The sequence below is a fragment of the Berghia stephanieae genome, chromosome 5 (genome assembly GCF_034508935.2).
Source record: "Berghia stephanieae isolate SIO BIC M18660-M18661 chromosome 5, UCSD_Bste_1.3, whole genome shotgun sequence".
Lineage (NCBI taxonomy): Eukaryota > Metazoa > Mollusca > Gastropoda > Nudibranchia > Aeolidiidae > Berghia > Berghia stephanieae.
Genome location: NC_088364.1, coordinates 19,644,526 through 19,663,837, shown reverse-complemented (window position 1 = coordinate 19,663,837; position 19,312 = coordinate 19,644,526). Strand labels below are relative to the sequence as shown.

Below are 19,312 nucleotides of genomic sequence, written 5' to 3'. Positions count from 1 at the left end.
AGTACCTGGTAGTTAAAAGCGTTGTCTCTGTCCGAAAAAAATATTTGCAATATCGCGTAACAGGCGTCATGTCTCGTTCTACACGTTAAGTGTGGCTGTAGTGACCCCCTGTAAAGCGCTTTGAGCACTTTAGTGGATTTTGCGCTATATAGAAGCTCAATTTTTGGGGGTTATTAATTTGGGGGGGGGGTGTTTTTTAAATAAAAATTGATGCCATGCTATTATTTAAAATACTCACCCTGGTTATTCTGCCAGATCAATCGCACCAGTACACAAAACTGTGTGTAACCTCGGGAGAAGCCAAAATGTGTGTTGCAATCCGAGCGTGCACCAGTACACAAAGCTATGTCTAACCTTAAACGTTTATAGTCTGGTTAATACAATTTAGTGAGAATTACTCATAAACGCGGATGACGAAAAACAACAACAAAGACCCGAGTGTCGTCATCTTCGTCCTATCTATAGGAAAAACTCCCGACTCCATTGTTTTGGAAACTAGAAAAAAAAGACTTCTTCTCACTTCACTGTGGGTCTTGGAGTCTATCAATGTGACGTAAGGCCATAACCACAGCCAGGTACTCTAAATATTGACATGGCCGGTAACCTACGTACATGGACAATAATTATGATATTCAAACATGCCCTCCATAGACCCTGCAAATAGCCGAGCTGGGCAGAGGACGGTAAAAAGCGTCCAGGTAACTTGATGATAATAATAGAATCGACTCGATCGGTATAATGATATAGAGGTCAACTTAGTTCAGTGGTGGTAAACATGACTTCCAATACGTCATTGATAGTGGTGAATTTTGTGAATTCAAAATAATCTTTGAGACTTTCCAATGTAAGCTAGACTCTATGTTAAGAAATAAGGCAACTTCGATCTCAAATGTCTGTAGTATAGTTGGGACCCGATAGCCCAGTTGGTATATCACACGTTCACATGCAAAGGATTTTAAGATCGAACCTGGGTGATGTCGACACTCTTTATTTTTCAACCCCCCCCCCCCCCCCTCCTTCCCCTCTGTCCACCCAGCAGTGTTAGATCTGACGGAAAGTACTTTGCGATAGACTAGCGTCCTATCCAAAAGGTAGCAAATAATTGCTATTGTCAATTTCACTCTATAAGGAACCTAAAGGCTATGACGGTTTAACAGCAGCACAACTCTTTATGTTTATCCGATTCGCTATTCGCCACTCGCATAGATTATTGTAGATAATGGGATGTCCGTAGATTTCCAAATGTATTGTCTATAAGTTTTGTATAAAGTCGAAGCTTTCTTTTTACATTTACCCTTTATATTTTTTCTGTTTAATTTTCTTTTATTGGCAACTTTTTTCCCTGATCTTCAAGCATTGCCGTTTTGATCTTGATAATGTACGAATGAAAATATTTTAATCTAAGTTGTTGCAACCTCGCAAATATTTCCTGAGCAGGAGAAAGAGAAGAAGAAGAAGAAGAAGAAGAAGAAGAAGAAGAAGAAGAAGAAGAAGAAGAAGAAGTAAAAAGAAGAAGAAGAAAAAAGAAGAAGAAGAGAAGAGAAGAAAAATAAAATAATAATAATAATAATAAATAAAATAAAATAATAATAATAATAATAATAATAATAATAATAATATATAATAATAATAATAATAATAAAATAATAATAATAATAATAATATATAATAATAATAATAATAATAATAATAATAATAATAATAATAATAATAATAATAATAATAATAGAAGAGTTAGCAACGCGATATTGTTAGTATCTTGTATTGTCTGCTGTTATAGCAACAACAATCGAAAACGCTCCTTGTCAATAATTTACAAAGGAGAAAAAGTAAACATTGATAATAGACATGGCATTATATTATTTTATAAAAAGAATATTATATTATGCCCAGGGCTTTCAAACGGAAAAAAATACATAACATTTTCTCTGCACATTAGTTCAACAAATTACATGTCAAACTGAATAGGCCCCTGCATTTCACACACTCTTTAAAATAATAATTTGCCGTACTATGAAGAAAAGACGTATATCAAATTTTGGCCGGTAAACTCGTCCTTTGAATATCGACCGATTATTAAAATGACTCTTATCTTTGCTTTAAAAAAATATTAAAAATTAAAAAAAAAACAACTCTCAAACCTGGGACTTCGCGAAAATGTTGCCAAGATGAGGGTTATTTTAATCGAACGATATATGGACGAGTTTTATGGCCAAAATTTTAAATTTTAAATACCTGTTGTTTTTTCTTTTGCTGATTACGCCAGTAATAGCATCAGAACCATTGTATTTCATTTTGTTGTGTGTGCATGATCGTGCGAGAATGTATGTGGGTATGCGTACTTTTACACGTTTAATAACCATAAAACTGTTATATTTACGTAGTAAAAATGCACAATGTAAAGTAATCATATATGAGGAGCATTGTTTGTCGGTGTGTTTGTTTATGATTTTGATCGTTTTATCGGCAATTATCATTGTCTTGGGTGACCGCCTTTCAGTCTTTCTCATTAAAACACCGGAATCAGACAAATCAATATCATTTTCGTTGTAAGGAACGCAAGTACGTAAGATTCTGGTGACAAATATCGATCTATTAACCACAAACATTGATATATATATTATATATATATATATATATATATATATATATATATATATATATATATATATATATATATATATATATTATATTATTATATATTATATGTATTATATGTAGTAGTATGTATGTATGTATGTATGTATGTATGTATGTATGTATGTATGTTTGATGTATGTATGTATGTATGTTGTATGTATGTATGTATGTATGTATGTATGTATGTATGTATGTATGTTTATGTATGTATGATGTATGTATGTATGTATGTAGTGTATGTATGTATTTAGTATGTATGTATGTATGTGTATGTATGTATGTATGTATGATGTATGTATGTATGTATGTGTATGTATGTATGTATGTATGTATGTGTATGTATGTATGTATGTATGTATGTATGTATGTATGTATGTATGTATGTATGTATGTATGTGTATGTATGTATGTATGTATGTATGTATGTATGTATGTATGTGTATGTATGTATGTATGTATGTAGTATGTATGTATGTATGTATGATGTATGTATGAGTATGTATTATGTATTATATTATGTATATGTATTATGTATGTATTATGTATGTATTATGTAATGTATAGTTTATTGATTATAGTATAATATATTTTTACATTTATTATATATATATAATTTAATATAAACAAATATCCTTTTTTTTTCATTTTAATTGGGAATTAATTTTCCTTTTGGTCATTTATTTTTTTTTGGGGGGGGGGGGGGGGGGGGGGGGCGGGGGGAGTTTCAAGCGTCATCACCAGAACGTAAACAGATAGCAAATATGGCTAGTTTATTGCTCATATGGGGAAACAGTGGAAAAACGTTAGAGGGGTTTTAATCTGGGTACCCTAAACTATTTTTTTCTAGTAAAATGTTTTATCCACTGGGCCATCCCGCCGGTATGAATAAGACCTTTTTCGACGCTACATGTCAAACACCGCGCAGGGACAGTAAGTCGGTAAATAACAATTAGTTTTCTTGTCAGAGCAAAAAAAAAAAAAATAAATAAACCATGTGTAGAAAGCAGGGCTTGAATTTCAACGACTTGTCTTCTAGAGGATAGTGCAACCTCCTCACCCCCCCCCCCCCCAACCGCCACCCACAGACACACACACCCAACTCCCCACTATATAACCTGATATGCAGGGTTCTCAAAATTGTAATAACAATACGTTATGATAAATTAGTGTTTGGACAAGCCGATAAAACCCGGCGTCTCTAAGCAATGACAACAATACATTATACACTAATATTATTATGGAGCCGACAACACTTAAATACATTAAAGGTGGAAATCATGTACACACAATAGGATTTTATCAAGATTTGATACAGATTAAAATGATATTACATTTTTTATCTGAGATTGTTATCGTGTAAGATGAACCATATTTCCAGAGAATCTCATCTGAATGACAGACTGGAATAAGAAAAGAAATAACACGGCTATCTATGACATGACTGATTTTTTTCCCCGAAGCTTTCCTAGGCAATCCTATATTCTTTAGAGATTGTTCTGCTGGTTAATCGATATCAGTTTTAAAACTCTATATTTATCGCAATTTCTCCGAAAATGTTGGGCCAATAAATAACAGAACGTAACTAAGATATTTAGTTTGCAATCTTTCCGTGAGGCCCCTCGTTTACGATCTTTTTTTTCACATGTTTAAATATCTATTTGTGTTTTAGAGAATACTTACTCTAAAATTTTATACTCTTTTGCTCATTTATTTATTTATTTATTTATTTATTTATTTATCTATTTATTGTTTTTTGTTTTTTTTTTTTGTTTTTTTTTTGTTTGTTCTTTGTTGTTTGTTTTTGTTTTGTTTTTCTTTGTTTTGTTTTTTTTGTTGTTGTTTTTGGGAGTTTTTTTGTTTTTTTTTGGTTCACTTATGGAATTCAAAGGTTTCAATTTTCATTTTCCTCAACAGATGACATCACAATAACCAACACATTCACATTCAACTCATTTTACAAGGAGTGAACTCAATGCTCGTGTCATTGTCATTCTAAGAAAACCTTCTTATTCATCAAAGTCAACAGAGATAAGACGTAATCCACCACCTCACCCCTCACATCCAAACATCCCCATCGAGCCATATCTCGCATACGCCAATCTTCTGACCATTTCATCCAGTGGAAACCCCAAACCGTCAAACTGAAGGTCCCGGTCATCTACGGGACGCCAGTTGCTGGCTCCCACCAATACAGCAAAATGTCGACCGCCTCCTCTTCGGCGTCGCTGGCCAGACGCTTCCAGCAGAACTGGCTTGCGCAGCATCCCCAAGACAACAACAACAACAACATTCAGGGTGGTGGCTGCAATCTGGATGACAGTCTCACCAGTTTAGGCTGGTTGCAAAACCTGAAAGTATCGGAGATTACCCAGCCCAGACAAACTACCAGTCCCTGTTTAACGCTAGACAATAACAGAAATTTCATTAAACAAGGTTGGTGTATTTGATAATTGGACAGTAACGATGCAATGAGATCTGGTTGTTATAGAAATTGAAACTATTATTCCTGTATGAAATGTTACTTCATGAGAAGGGTAAATTATGTTAGATGACTGAATTGAAGTTTTGGTGTCGATTTTAAATTGCAAGTAGTCGCTATGCTTAGGTGACATTTGTGCAAGTTTGTATACGGAAAAAAAAAAGTATTACTTTCAAACCCTGAGTACTTAATTCTTAAAATCAAGTAGAAGCAACAAATAAAAAAAATAGAGATTAACGCGACTAACTTGCATTTGCCTTAAAACGAGGTCTCAACCTTGAACCCTGGTCACGACACCCGCGAGGTCTCCCATTGCTTTGTAGACAGAAACTTAAAACTTGTAGTTTTATACGGCGCAGTATCCACTGAATGCGCTCAGAGCGCTTTACAGTGGGTTAACAGCAACACGTAACATGTGGGACGTGACATGACGCCTGTTAGGCGATATTACAATTTTTTTTCGGACAGATACAACGCTGTTAACGGTCAGGTACTTATTTTACACATGGATACGGTGAGAGAATGTGAGTAAAGAGCCTTTTCCAAGGACCCAACTATGCGCCGAGCGAGACTCGAACCCAGGACCTTCCAATCCGAAAGCGAGTGTCATACCACAAGACCACATAGTATAGCCACACGCATTGCTTTGTAGATGTTCTCCGGTCCTCATTTAGACAAGAAATAAAATTTCAAATGCCCCCCCCCCCCCTCCCTTCCACCATATCTGATATATGACACCATAACTGTGTCTTACTATTATAAAAGGCCGAATGCATGTTGTTTTAAAAATAAAAATATATGATATTATGTCAAGAAAACAACTGATAAGATCTAAAGCGTTCACTGAACTTAGATATGAATGATTATGATACAGATATGATGTTTAATTTCATCCATCAAGTTTCCATGCACAGTATCCTGCATTTATATATATCTACATTGTACCCCTTATTTCATCCAACAGAACCCCCAGAATCTCCTCCCCCTCTCCTACACCTACAGTCGTCCAAAATGGAACCCCGAATACAAGTGGGGGACATGGCGCCCTCCTGCGGGTCTTCTCCCGATTCCATAGACTACAAATCAAACCCATTCGTCAAACCCCCGTATTCCTATGCTTCTCTTATATGCATGGCCATGAAGGCCACCAAAAAGAACAAAATCACCCTATCCTCCATTTATAACTGGATTACAGACAATTTCATGTACTACAGGCTCACAGATCCCAGTTGGCAGGTTAGTATGTGTAGTGAGATTTCAGTCTTTGAATGTATAGTGAGATTTCAGTCTTTGAATGTTTAGTGAGATTTAAGTCTTTGACTGTGTAGTGAGATTTCAGTCTTTGAATGTATAGTGAGATTTAAGTCTTTGAATGTTTAGTGAGATTTAAGTCTTTGACTGTGTAGTGAGATTTAAGTCTTTGAATGTGTAGTGAGATTTCAGTCTTTGAATGTATAGTGAGATTTAAGTCTTTGAATGTGTAGTGAGATTTAAGTCTTTGAATGTGTAGTGAGATTTAAGTCTTTGAACGTCTTTCAACTCGTGGTGTATGGATCAGTCCTACGGATTTATACAAAAATATGTTTGACAAACGATTTCTGTTTGTTTTTGTTTTTGTTTCTTTTGTATATTTTTGGAGTTTGTTTTTTTTTTTGTTTTGTTTTTGACAATGTTGGGAGAAGAAAGGAGACATGGTTTTTGTTTTGTATTGTTTTTATTCTGTTTTGGTTTGGGTTTTTTTGTTGTTTTTTTTTTCCTTTTTGAATTGACAACTGGGGATCATATGTTCTTCTCTAAGTCAAGATAGTTGTGCTGCCAAACAATTGAAAATAAATTTCAAAAATAAATAAAACAGTGCATTTTGTTTCTTACAAATATGATTTTGAAAAAAATAACGATGATTTGGGAGTATTGAAAAAAAAATCATCAGTTTCGTTATTCTTTAAAAGCTTTGAATATATTCTGAGCTGCGTGCGTGTATGTGAATATGTATGTATGTGTGTGTGTGTGTGTGTGTTTGTGTGTTTGTGTGTGTGTGTGTGGTACGTGTATGTATATATGTATGCATGTAGGTAGGTACGAGTAGATAGGTGTATGTATGTATGTGTGTGTGTGTGTTTAAGTATGTTTTGTTTGTGTATGTGTGTGTGTATATATGTGAAAGATAGATATAGAGAGAGTTTCGTATGTGTGTATAAAATAATCAAATAAACAACAATTGCAATCCATGGCAACAATTGAGTAAAGTGTCCACTCAAAATCATGCGGCTCTTGAATACGGTGTTTATCCCGGTGTCAGCAGCAAAACTCTCTTAATTTATTCACAATTTATACATTTATTCACATTTATTGACACTAGGATACATATTATTATTTTGAAGAAAACCCATTAAATAAAACCCTTTTTGTTTTTGAGGAAAAAAATGTTTAACACATTGATTTATCGAGCTGGTCAACACCTGATAGGTCGTTAAACTCTTGTGCTTGTTTTATGCTATGTTAATATAAAATCTGCTTTATATCAGAGGCTCGAGAGGGGGGGGGGGGGAGGGACCGCTCCTAAAATTGCTTGATTTCATATTATTGTTTTATTTCCAAACCACCCCGCCATGATGTGACCTATTCTCTGGCCGTGTTATTTTTTTTTTATTCAGCCCAATTCTGCTGACACTGATCAATTGCCGTTTTAATTTTGGCCAGTGAACTTTTAGATACTAGATATAAATAAATAAAAAGTGATTAAAAAATATGACCCCAAACTTATTTAAACTTTCTATATCCGAGAATTTTAAAAACTCTTACTTTTAGATTTTTTAAAAACAGTTATTGGTTCAATTTAATTGATTGACTTGAAATAACATTTGGCCAAAATTGGCGAAACTTTAAAAAAAAAAAAGATTTTTGTCAGTGTGTGGCAGAATTACTTCCGTTACTTGGCAAGTACAAGAAGAACAATAGAACCTATTTATTTCCTAGGACTTCGGACATAGGGGTGGTACTACATGACTCGCCTATCAAAGCAATTTGGTTCCACCAGTGATTCTACTATTGTCCTCAATCAATGATGCGTGTATTGACCCTAGTTGTTGTACAGTGTGCAGGAAAAACAAAATAGACTGACGTCTAAAATGGTGGAACAGGATCTATGGGCTGCTTTAGGTCCTTCCGCCACGACGTCACAAGATATCGTTGCCTAGGCATTCCATGAAGGAATATACCAAGATAATTCATCAAACAAGATGTCTGATGTCAACAGGAACCAACCACCCATGTTGTCCAAGTGAGCAATTGGGGGTTAATAATCTTGCCCAAGGAAAAAAAACGAAAGTGCCTGAAGCGGGGCCCGAACCCGGGATCTTCAGGGTCACAGCACATACCTCAACCACTCGGCCACTTCGCCCACCTATGGGCTAGTTATTATTCATAAGATTACCAATTATTCTATAAATGTCTGGCAAAGCAATCTCCATACGATTTAAATGTGACTATTGTCACAGGATAGATCCCACGGGTGCAATCGAGTTGGGGTTTTTTATTCTGACCTCTCCAATTCCAATTTAAACAACAAACAATTGAGCTATTATATAGCGCAATATCCACTAAACGTGTTCAAAGCGCTTTACAGAGGGTCCCTGGCCAACAGCAACACTTAACATGTTGGACGGGACCTGACGCCTGTTAGGCGATATTACTTTTTTTCGGACAGACAGCGCTGTTAACGGTCAGGTACTCATTTTACACCTGAGTACGGTGAGAGAATGTTAGTACAGAGCCTTTTCCAAGGACTCAACCATACCCAGGAACTTCCGATCCAAAAGGAAGTGTCATACTACAAGACCACATAGCCGCAATTTAATATCTAAACCAACCAACTCAACGACATAATTCTTTCTATTTTGAGGTATTGAGTGACAAATAACAACTTCTTTAAAGAAAAGTCCTTGCTGAATAGTCGTTTTTTTTTTTTTTTGTCTTTGTTCCTTAATTATATCAGAACCACCTCATGAAAAATTGATTGATGTTGTGTAGAGCCAAGATGTACGAGATAAGAGAAAATGAATAGGCTGTTAGGAGAGAAAAAAGAGTAGGCAGTAAAGGCAGAATGTTTGTGAGGAGAGAACAAAAGAAATTGAAAGAGTGGGAGAGGGGGTAAAGTAAGAAAGAAAGAGAGAGAGAGAGAATGAGAGTAGAGAGAGAGAGAGAGAGAGAGAGAGAGAGAGAGAGAGAGAGAGAGAGAGGTGTTAAGAAATGAAAGAGATGTGGTGAAAAAATATAATATTTAAACTGGACATTTGATTAACTGTTGCTTGTTATATTACGATCGTGTTGATAGAAAGATAGATGATAGATGGATGGATGAATAGATATATAGATAATTAGATAGATAGATAGATAGATAGATAGATAGATAGATAGATAGATAGATAGATAGATAGATAGATAGATAGATAGATAGATAGATAGATAGATAGATAGATAGATAGAAGAGAGAGAGAGAAGAAGAGAGAGAGAGAGAGAGAGAGAGAGAGAGAGAGAGAGAAATGAAATTCCTAGTCCTGCCTCCAGTCCAATGATTATTTATTCATTCAAGACACTCCTTTCGAGTTTTGTAACGTCAAAGTATCGTGATCCGTGTTGGGACTTGTTGCAGGGGCCAAGTCGGCCAATCATCACTGGGTATCGATCAGAAATCAATCATTCATAGACATTCCGATACGCTTGATCACGCTGCTCTCGACGTGAAGGAAGGAGGACAAAAACAACAACAAAAGACTCCCACTAGAAACTCAACATGTGTATCCGAGTCAAGTTCGTTGGTACTGCTATATTATTAGGAGGGATTGTATGTGAAAGTAGTTGCTGTCGTGAGCATTTTTAAAAAAAATGTGAGTGAGTTAAAAAGACGATTGATAGTAACTAACCCATTTATGGCCTGCGATCAAAACAAACGTAGCCGTCAAAATGGATTTGAAATAATTGACAACATATTGATGCAATTATATAACCCGATGACAGATGACAGTTAAATGATGCGTGGAGATTGCTATTGGATAATGTTTATTTTTCTCCGTTAAAATGTGACCAGACGTTACATAGCAGTGGTAAATCGGTGGCTGAAATAGAGAAAATTACTTTTTACAACAGCAAAATAGTGTTATATCGGGCTGAGATGGGTGAAGGAAATCGAGTCAAAATGATCTAAATGTAATTTGGCCTTGAAACCAAATTCTACAAGACATAAATGAAGTCTGAACTTTGGAACACTTTGACAAGCTGGGGTCATAGTAATTAATTTAGATTGTAAGAGAAAGTCTTCATTACGGGGGAAAACCCATCGGTCAAGAGTATGAGTCATTGATTTGTTGTGACGTCCGACCGATATTCTTGATAACACTGCGGATTTCCCTTGGGGAAGTTACATTTAATATTAAAAGGCTGTTCCCGTCCACATGTATTTCTTTGGCGTTCTCATTGTCGTGACTGTATACAATAACACATTAAACTAGGGTTCTACTGAGATCGTACTTCAATGATCTTTGTACTGAGAAATGCTTTAAAAAATAGTTTTAGTCTCCGAGCGTCTAGAAACACCCATCACCTGGCTATGAAAAACATAACAGCACGCAAGGGATTTTGTAACTCAATCGGTAAAATCTCTTCTTCACTTACAAATAATGAACTTTGTGTATTTAAAAAAAAAAAGGAAAACTCCTTCCCAGACCTATTCAGCAAGCCAGTGTGTCACGCAACATGATACGCCCGGTAAACTCCAGCCCTAAATAAAGCTAGGTCCAATATCAGAAAATGATCTTCCATTTATTATCTCAGATAAAATATTATAACGTTATCTCTTTCCTTTTATTTCAGAACTCCATTCGTCACAACCTCTCCCTCAACAAATGTTTTGAAAAAGTAGCCAGACGGAAAGATGAGCCGGGGAAAGGCGGATTCTGGCGTATCAACCCAGACTACGGGGATATGGTCGAAAACGGCGTGTTCAAAAAGAGGCGGAATAGCCGCGACGTCATTCCCTCTCCCCCACCAAAGCGATACAAATTGGACGACGACGATTTCCCGTCCATTTCCGGCATGAAGTGTAGTGCACGTGAAGACAAATTGTTAAGCAACGGTTCCTTAGCGGAACTCAGCATGGACGATGATGACGACGATAAGAATCTGGCCTTGAAAGGGGATTTCAACTGGACGTCCATTTTGAGTCAAGACATTGACATTGGAGGCCGAACCGTTAAAACGGAAGTTATTCTCGATGAAGCTGAGAACTCCCCTTTTATGGCAATGAGTCCGCCGAGCTCCGAAACGAATTCGGACGACTTGGGTCTCGACGATTTATTTTCTCAAACAGACTTTGCTATGGATTTACCGGTCGACTTTCAAACAAACGACCCGCTGGATTTGACGGTCCAGGGAACCACGATACGTCCTCCGGAATGGTGGAACACGGACGCCAACAACAATAATCACAACGTACACAACCACAATGACCACAACAGTGGCTTGAACACGCCTGTGCCCCCGTCTCCTGAATCGGAGCACGGCGGGGACGCCATGTGGGGGGAAGGCTTGAACTTGGGTGCAAGTGGGAATTTTTCAAGTGGGAATTTTGATCTAGATAATTTGTTTGATATTGACAATATTCCCAGTCCTCAATTATGAGATTAATTTAAACTCGTGTTAATGTATATATAACATACGATTCATTTATTAGGCTTTCACTTTTTATCCACATTTCATCCCATTGTCATCTCCATACTCCATACTGGGTTTACTGGGTGAATTAATGGCTTAACTATTTATTCTAAAAACTTCCAAACAAATGCGAAAGTGAAGAATGTGATGTGTCAACGACATGATAATATGGTTCTTTCAAGGCTATTGCATTGTTTGAAATAAGCTCTGGGCATAAAATATCCAAATCCACGACATCACAGGGATTTAACATTGAGCTCTTGGGAAGAAAAACAAGCGCGATTTTGATTCCTCTCTGTAGGACACTAGTCAATTGTGCGTAGAAATGTCAAGGTCGAATTAGCATTGTCACACCTTTGACCTAAAGCCTCGTAATGGCATTATGTCTGGATGAACGCGTTTCCGGAAATTGAATGAACCGTCAATATTATGAAACTGCGGTAGAAATTTAAAGATTTTTAAAGAATTAATTCAGGCCCGCTAACTGCTGTACCAACACCCTAAAATTCATATTCTGGTGACCTTTCGACCTTTACTTTTCTGGCAAATGTTTCACCCCAACATTATAATACAAGATTAAGGTGAAAGGACACTTATTTTCCTTCCCAGGCAGAACCCATCCTACTCTTGTAGAGTAACAAATCTATATTAAACGTTGCTGAGAAGTTCTTCATATACGAGTAAAAAATTTTCCTCTAATATTTGAGAGAAAAAAATCATACATCAAGTCATGCTTTTAAATTTCTGTTATTCTGGTCTGTAATTGTAAAATAATTGACTGTTGTGTGGATTTGCAAGTTACAACGTCTGTGATAGTTTGCCTTTTATCAAATCATTAATATACTCTTTCTTATTTTACACTCCTTGCCGATGGCGCGCAATGGCGAAAACATCGAACCGACGTGCACTCATTAACAGGTCTGGTAACCCAATGCTATCGTGAGCTAGATTTTAACATTGTTGTGACGGTCGATATTGAGCTTTGGTTTGAGAATAATATACCCGTTACATCAATGGGCCTACAACAGTTTGGGCTCTCAGACCTGCAAATAAGTACACGTCGGTACGAATTGAACAAAAATGATAAATTATATCAGTCTCAATATTGGACAAGATTTAGAACACGTAACCCTTTGAGCTTAACCCCTTTTAATTCAAATAATTATAAAACATATTTATTTCCCCTCAAGTAGGTCATGTTTTCAAATCTATAACATATTTTATGATTTTTTTTTTAAACCTGCATAGCATTGTATAATATTATTATGCTAAAATATTCAATCATTTTTATTGTCATTCTAGCATCGAACTTCCTGTTTTGACAATCCATCAATCCTTCAATCAAGTGCCATTTATTTCCTGTCAAGGATTGATAGAACTATTATCATAACGGTGTGAAAATCTATTTATTTCCATCAATCATTGCATCTAGATGTCTATAATAATTTATTAACATCATTTCAACGTTTGCATGGAATAATAATAATATGGTAACTAACAGTGGCGTTAATGATAGTCGAAGTGATACTAGACTGCTAGAAGCTGTAGGCTGTAAAAACTAATATCTAAACAAAAATGAATGTAACAGATCTCTGTCGTCTATCTGGAATTCAGTAATGTTTTATGTCTTTTATTTTTGTTGTTGTTGTTGTTTTGTTTTGTTTTTTGTTTTTTTTTGTTGGCTGTAGAATGATTTTGAGCCCGAAACGTTCGGTGTTTGGTATTTTGTTCTTTTTTGAAGCTGTAATATTCATTTTTGTTTATGGCGTTAATGGTGGTAACTTGAAATGTATCTTAATATATATATATATATATATATATATATATATATATATATATATATATATATATATATATATATATATATCTTTCTTCTTCTAGGTTCCATGCCTGGTCCAGGCTTCGGATACTGCATGAATTATCTCTCTCCATTCCTCCCTGTCTCTTGCCTTTTCAAACAGCTCTTGGATTGTTAGGCTGGTGAAGCCCTTCAGTTGGTCTATGAGTGTTTTTCTTTGTCTCCCCCGGGCGCGTTTACCAGGTTATTTTTCCACAACTTGCCAGGTATTCATTCTTATCTTTCCTTACTATGTGTCCGAAAAAGGATAGTTGTCGATCCACTATTAAGGGCATTAGTTTCCTTTGTTGGTATGTTTGTTTTAGCACTTCTTCATTCGTTTTGTGTGCAGTATACGATATTCTCTGCATCCTTCTCAAGCACCACATTTCAAAAGCTTCAATGTTCTTTTGTGTTTCTGCATTTGTAGTCCAGCTTTCGCATCCGTATAACAAGATTGGCCACACGTAGCACTTCAAGACTCGGAATCTAATCCTGAACGACATCTGTTTGTTTTTCAAAATGTTTCCCAGGTCCATGAAGGCCTGTTTGGCTTGAGCTATTCTTGCTCGTATGTCTCGGTTACATCTTCCATCTGTTGTCACTATTGAACCTAGGTATTTAAAACTTTCTACGTTGGTAAGTTGCTCGCCGTGAATCGTTATATTGCAGGTGTTGTTGTTTTCGGGGTTTTTCTGTATTACCATGCATTCCGTTTTGGTGATATTCACTTCCATTCCCTTGGCTTCACTATCTACTACCACTTTGTCAACAATCTTTTGAAGTTGGATTTCTGATGTTGCAATGAGTACCGTATCGTCTGCTTATCTTATATTATTTATGTTGTGACCTCCCACTTTTATTCCCTCCATATTATTTATGCCCCTCATGATTGTTTCTTGGTATAGATTAAACAGATCTGGTGAGGCAACACACCCTTGACGGACTCCTTTCTTAATAGGAATGGAATTTCCTGTAGAGTTTCCGATTTTGATAGATGCCTGCTGGGTGTAGTATAATGTTTGCATGAGTCTGAGGTCTTTCTCATCAGCGCCAATGGAGTGCAGTTGTTTTAGTATTTCTTCGTGGCGTACTCTATCAAAAGCTTTTTTGTAGTCGACAAAACAGAGGTATAGTGGGGTCTGAACCTGTATAGCTCTTTCACTTAAAACACGGAGGAGGTATATTGCGTTCCTTGTCCCTCTGTCAGGTTGGAATCCATATTGTTCTTCTGCGATTTCGGGGTTAATCTTATTCCTTAGCCTGTTGATAATTATACGCAACAGTATTTTGTTGATGTGGCTTATTAAACTTATAGTTCTAAAATTTTCGCATCTGACTGCACCTGCTTTCTTTGGTATTGCTATGAAAATAGAGTTACAGAGATCTTCTGGAATTTTCCCAGTATTGTATATATTGTTGAATAATATGTGAAGTTCATCAATTGCTAGATCTCCTAGGCTTTTTAATACCTCTACAGATATTTCATCAGGGCCTGTTGCTTTACCATCCCTCATTCGTTCCATGGCATGTTCAATTTCACTTTTGGTGATGTTTGGTCCGCTTAATGGTTCTTTGAATTTCAGTGGTGGTTCATTTCTATTTGGATCATTGTACAGTTCGCCTATGTATTCTACCCATCGGCTTTCTATATGTTGTTCTTCAAATAGCAGTTCCCCTTGTTTTTTTTGGATACAACTTCTTGCTGCTTTGCTTTTCCTTTTCCCTGATAGTTCTTTTATTCTTTGGTGAGCTTGTTGGGGGTTGGGTTTGTATTCTCTTTCGATTTCGCAGCATTTCCAGTCTAGATAGTTCTCGTGTGCCTCGATGCATTTGGATTTAATGTGGTTGTTCAATGTTTGGTATTCTGCAGACCCTCTGTTGCATTTTCGTCTTTCTTCAAATAGGTTTAGAATTTCATTTGTCATCCATTCCTTTTTGCTGTTTATTTGAGCTATTGGTAAATGCTTTTCTGCAGTTGCTTTGACACACTTTTGGAATATATCAAATTGTTTTTCACATTTTTCGTTATCAGGTTCACTTTGGCTTTGTATCATGAGTGCATTTTCAAATTCTTCTCTCATTTTTGTTTGTATGCCATTGTCTTTGCATAACCTGTAATCCCTCTTTATTCTACCAGCTGTTCTCTGAATAGTTTTAAACTTTATCCTTACTGTACAAACAACTGGGACATGGTCACTGTCTACATCGGCGCCTGGGTAGGTTTTGCAATTTAATATGCCATTTCTGAATCTTGATGATCCTGCTATAAAGTCTATCTGGTTCCTTGCTCTGTCCCCTGGTGATTGCCATGTCCAGGTTCTTCTTGGGTGTTGTTGAAACCAGGTGTTTGAAATCATTAATTTATTTGTTCTACACCAATCTGCCCAGATGTTTCCTCGTTCATTTCTGTCTCCGAGTCCATGTGGTCCGATTATGTCACCATCTCTGCCTCTGCCAATCTTAGCATTTAGGTCCCCCATTACCATAAGGACTTCTTGTGATTTACACATTCGTTTTGCTTTGTCTAGTGAATGGTAAAACTCTGTCATATCTGCATCTGTCGCCTCTTCTGTTGGTGCATAAACTTGAATAATATTGGTGTCAACTACAGGTCCTCTTAGCTTAACCAGCAAAACTCTGTCTGAGATTGCTACGTGCCCTTTGTAAAATTTGGTTGATTTTTGGTCTAAGATCATCCCTACTCCTTTTTGGAAAGAGGTTCCATCACTCCATATGATCTTATATGTCATGTTGTTTTCTTGTTTTGACATGGTTCCCTGCTCTTTCCATCTCATCTCTGCCAGGCCAAGAATATTTATTTGGAGCCGTTTCATTTCTTTCAGAATGTTGTTTATTTTCCTTTTTGGGCACAGGTCCTGACATTCCATGTCCCAATTTTGGTTTTGTCACATTTGTTAAATTTATTTCGCCTAGTAACTGGCTGACGGTTCGGTGTGACCTGACGAACATCACGCTCCCAACCGAGCGAGGCAGCAGTCTTCCGTGAAAACATGCTCCCCTTTACGCTGTCACCGTTTAACTTTTTGGACTTATTCATGCAGTTAACTCGGCAAAGTTACAAGAATGGTTTGCCTATTCTTGTCGCCCTCTGCAGTTGGCCAGCTTGACCTGTTACCGTTCGACACCACGAGGAGGTTGCAGTAGGGCTTGATGATGATCTATCTTTGCAGACTTGGCATCATCCATATATATATATACAGAATATGCATTGACCATTTTAGCTAACAAGTGTATTTTATACACTAAGGCCAATGCAGTTTCGATAAGCCCGACAGTTTGTGAGTATTATCCACAATGGTTTCACACAGCGTAAGTTGGAATTTTTTGGCATACCTGCACAAGACTGTAAATTCATACATTTTTCTTTATTCTCCTTTTTGTTGACATTAGATGTGAATTGGTTTGTTGTTTACAATCATGCATTGACTCTCTCCTTACCGATCATTTTCAGTATTTTCCCATAAATGGCAATCTTTACCCAGCAGAAAAATTGATTTTTTAAAACTCAAACAATCTCTCTACAAAACAACTTTAATGTTCTTATTAATTAAGTACAAGATAAATCTGAATAAGAAAAACTGTATATTGTGTCGTAACAAATATGACTATTTTGCTGTAGATGGTAAGGAGAAGGTTAACAGCTCATTTTACATATACCTGATGATTGTTTATTTCATTTATTAATGTAGATGAATCTTGATCATAGCTATCTTCCGTGCATGCCCGCTAGCTGATATAGTAGGAAGTCTAGTCTTGACACAACACAAATGAATTGAAGAATTCATGACGTCGTATAATTTTACAGGGTAATAATTCCATGGGTCACTATGTCAAACCATTGTGATAAATGCTCATTCAAACTGGAAGGGGTATCAAAGTGGTGTGTATTTTAAATAAAGTAATCGAGAGACTGGGTCAAAAGGTCACTGAAGCTTAACCACGAATGACAGATTATAATTATTGAATGTTACTGGTACAATGTGACAATGACTATGATAAATACTAGAACAATTACTTAGGCTTTATATACATTATGCAATATATCGAAAAGGGTAAATCGATAACAATCCATTAGCGACAAGTAAATGACCTTTATGAGGGATGCAATAGTAAGAAATAAATCATGAGTTTAGTAAATTTACTTTCTCTCTCTCTCTCCTCTCTCTCTCTCTCTCTCTCTCTCTCTCTCTCTCTCTCTCTCTCTCTCCTCTCTCTCTCTCTATCTATCTATCTATCTACTATCTCTCTCTCTCTATTCTCTCTCTCTTCATTTCACTTTCTCAGCACACACACACATCCCCACTCCTCTCCTCTCTCTCCCTCTCTCTCTCTCTCTCTCCCTCTCTCTCTCTCTCTCTACCTATCTATCTATCTATCTATCTCTCTTACTCGAATCAACATGATAATAATATTACAAAATCATCACCCAAGTGCTCAAGAACTCCGAATACTGTTTTAAAATATCGATATTCATGATATTCCATTCCTTTTTTCTCGACAGGTCGATTATGTACTTTAGGTCATATATTTAAAGATTGGTGAATTCTAGTCATAATAAAACTACTTTAAAATGTACTTAGAGGCTCATTATGATCATCAAGTCAATTGAAATCAATGCTATGTGTTAAGTAACATTCTCACCAGTTCTGACCGCCAAAATAATCGTAACCAACACACAAAACTATGTATTCTTAAACGTTTATTGTCTATACAGCGAATAATTTAGCAATTCCCTTTTCCGAAGGTCTTAAAACAAACATAAAAAAAGGCCTAAGTAATGTTAAGATCAGCTACTTTATAATATGTACTAAACATGGTAAAGACAAAAAAAAAAAGGGGGGGGGGGTGAACCAATACGGTTACATAATACTTAAATATTACATGATTTTATCCCACCATTCCATGCCCAAATGAACGTTATTTTCACATGGAGTTTTATTTATAGTCATCAAAATGTGATAATATTAACTTCAAAATAAAAGTCTATATAATTTTGTCAATAAATCTGTGATAAATCTGTGATTTCTATTTTTAATTAAAGGAAGATAGATACAATCTTTCCGTCGGTGTAAAATCTTAATTGGCAAAAAGTTATCTGCATTATTGATGGTATGCGGTTAGGAAAAATACTCACCAGTCCGTCAAAGCAATTGTAACAAACAGATAAAAGGTTCTATCACCTTCAGCGTTATAGACTAAATAAGGATAATTTAGTGAAAATAAATAATTTTCTCTGGCAGTCTAAAAGCAATAACAAAGAGCCGGTTGACATTTCATCTACCTTCATTCTTTCTAGAAAAAAATCACAAGTTTTACATTTTTTTAAAAATAATATTTCAGAGAAGAAAATGCCTTGTGTTTTTAATTGTTTCGGTGGTTTCATTTGTATTATCTAGTAGATAGTTTTGAATTTTAGTTCACTCGATATTATATATATTATTCCTAGACGTCCAGAAAATATTTTTTGAGATTTCTTTAGAGTTTTATTATTATTATTATTATTATTATTATTATTATTATTATTATTATTATTATTATTATTATTATTATTATTATTATTATATTATTAAAACATTTTTATCATTTTTTTTTTTTTTTGATTTCTATCCTCGTTTTATTTGGGG

The 19,312-nt window shown here is 35.8% G+C and overlaps 1 protein-coding gene across 1 annotated transcript in view; it reads left to right on the top strand.

Annotated features, from left to right (window-relative positions):
* The window catches only part of LOC144972557 (uncharacterized), a 20,248-nt gene extending 8,333 nt beyond the window's left edge, over positions 1-11,915 (top strand). The window contains exons 2-4 of the mRNA XM_078913897.1: positions 4,555-5,073; positions 6,084-6,355; positions 10,988-11,915. Of these exons, the coding sequence (XP_078770023.1) occupies positions 4,839-5,073; positions 6,084-6,355; positions 10,988-11,794 (1,314 nt within the window). The 5' untranslated portion in view covers positions 4,555-4,838 and the 3' untranslated portion in view covers positions 11,795-11,915. The remainder of the gene's footprint in view (positions 1-4,554; positions 5,074-6,083; positions 6,356-10,987) is intronic.
* The last annotated feature ends 7,397 nt before the right edge of the window (positions 11,916-19,312 follow it).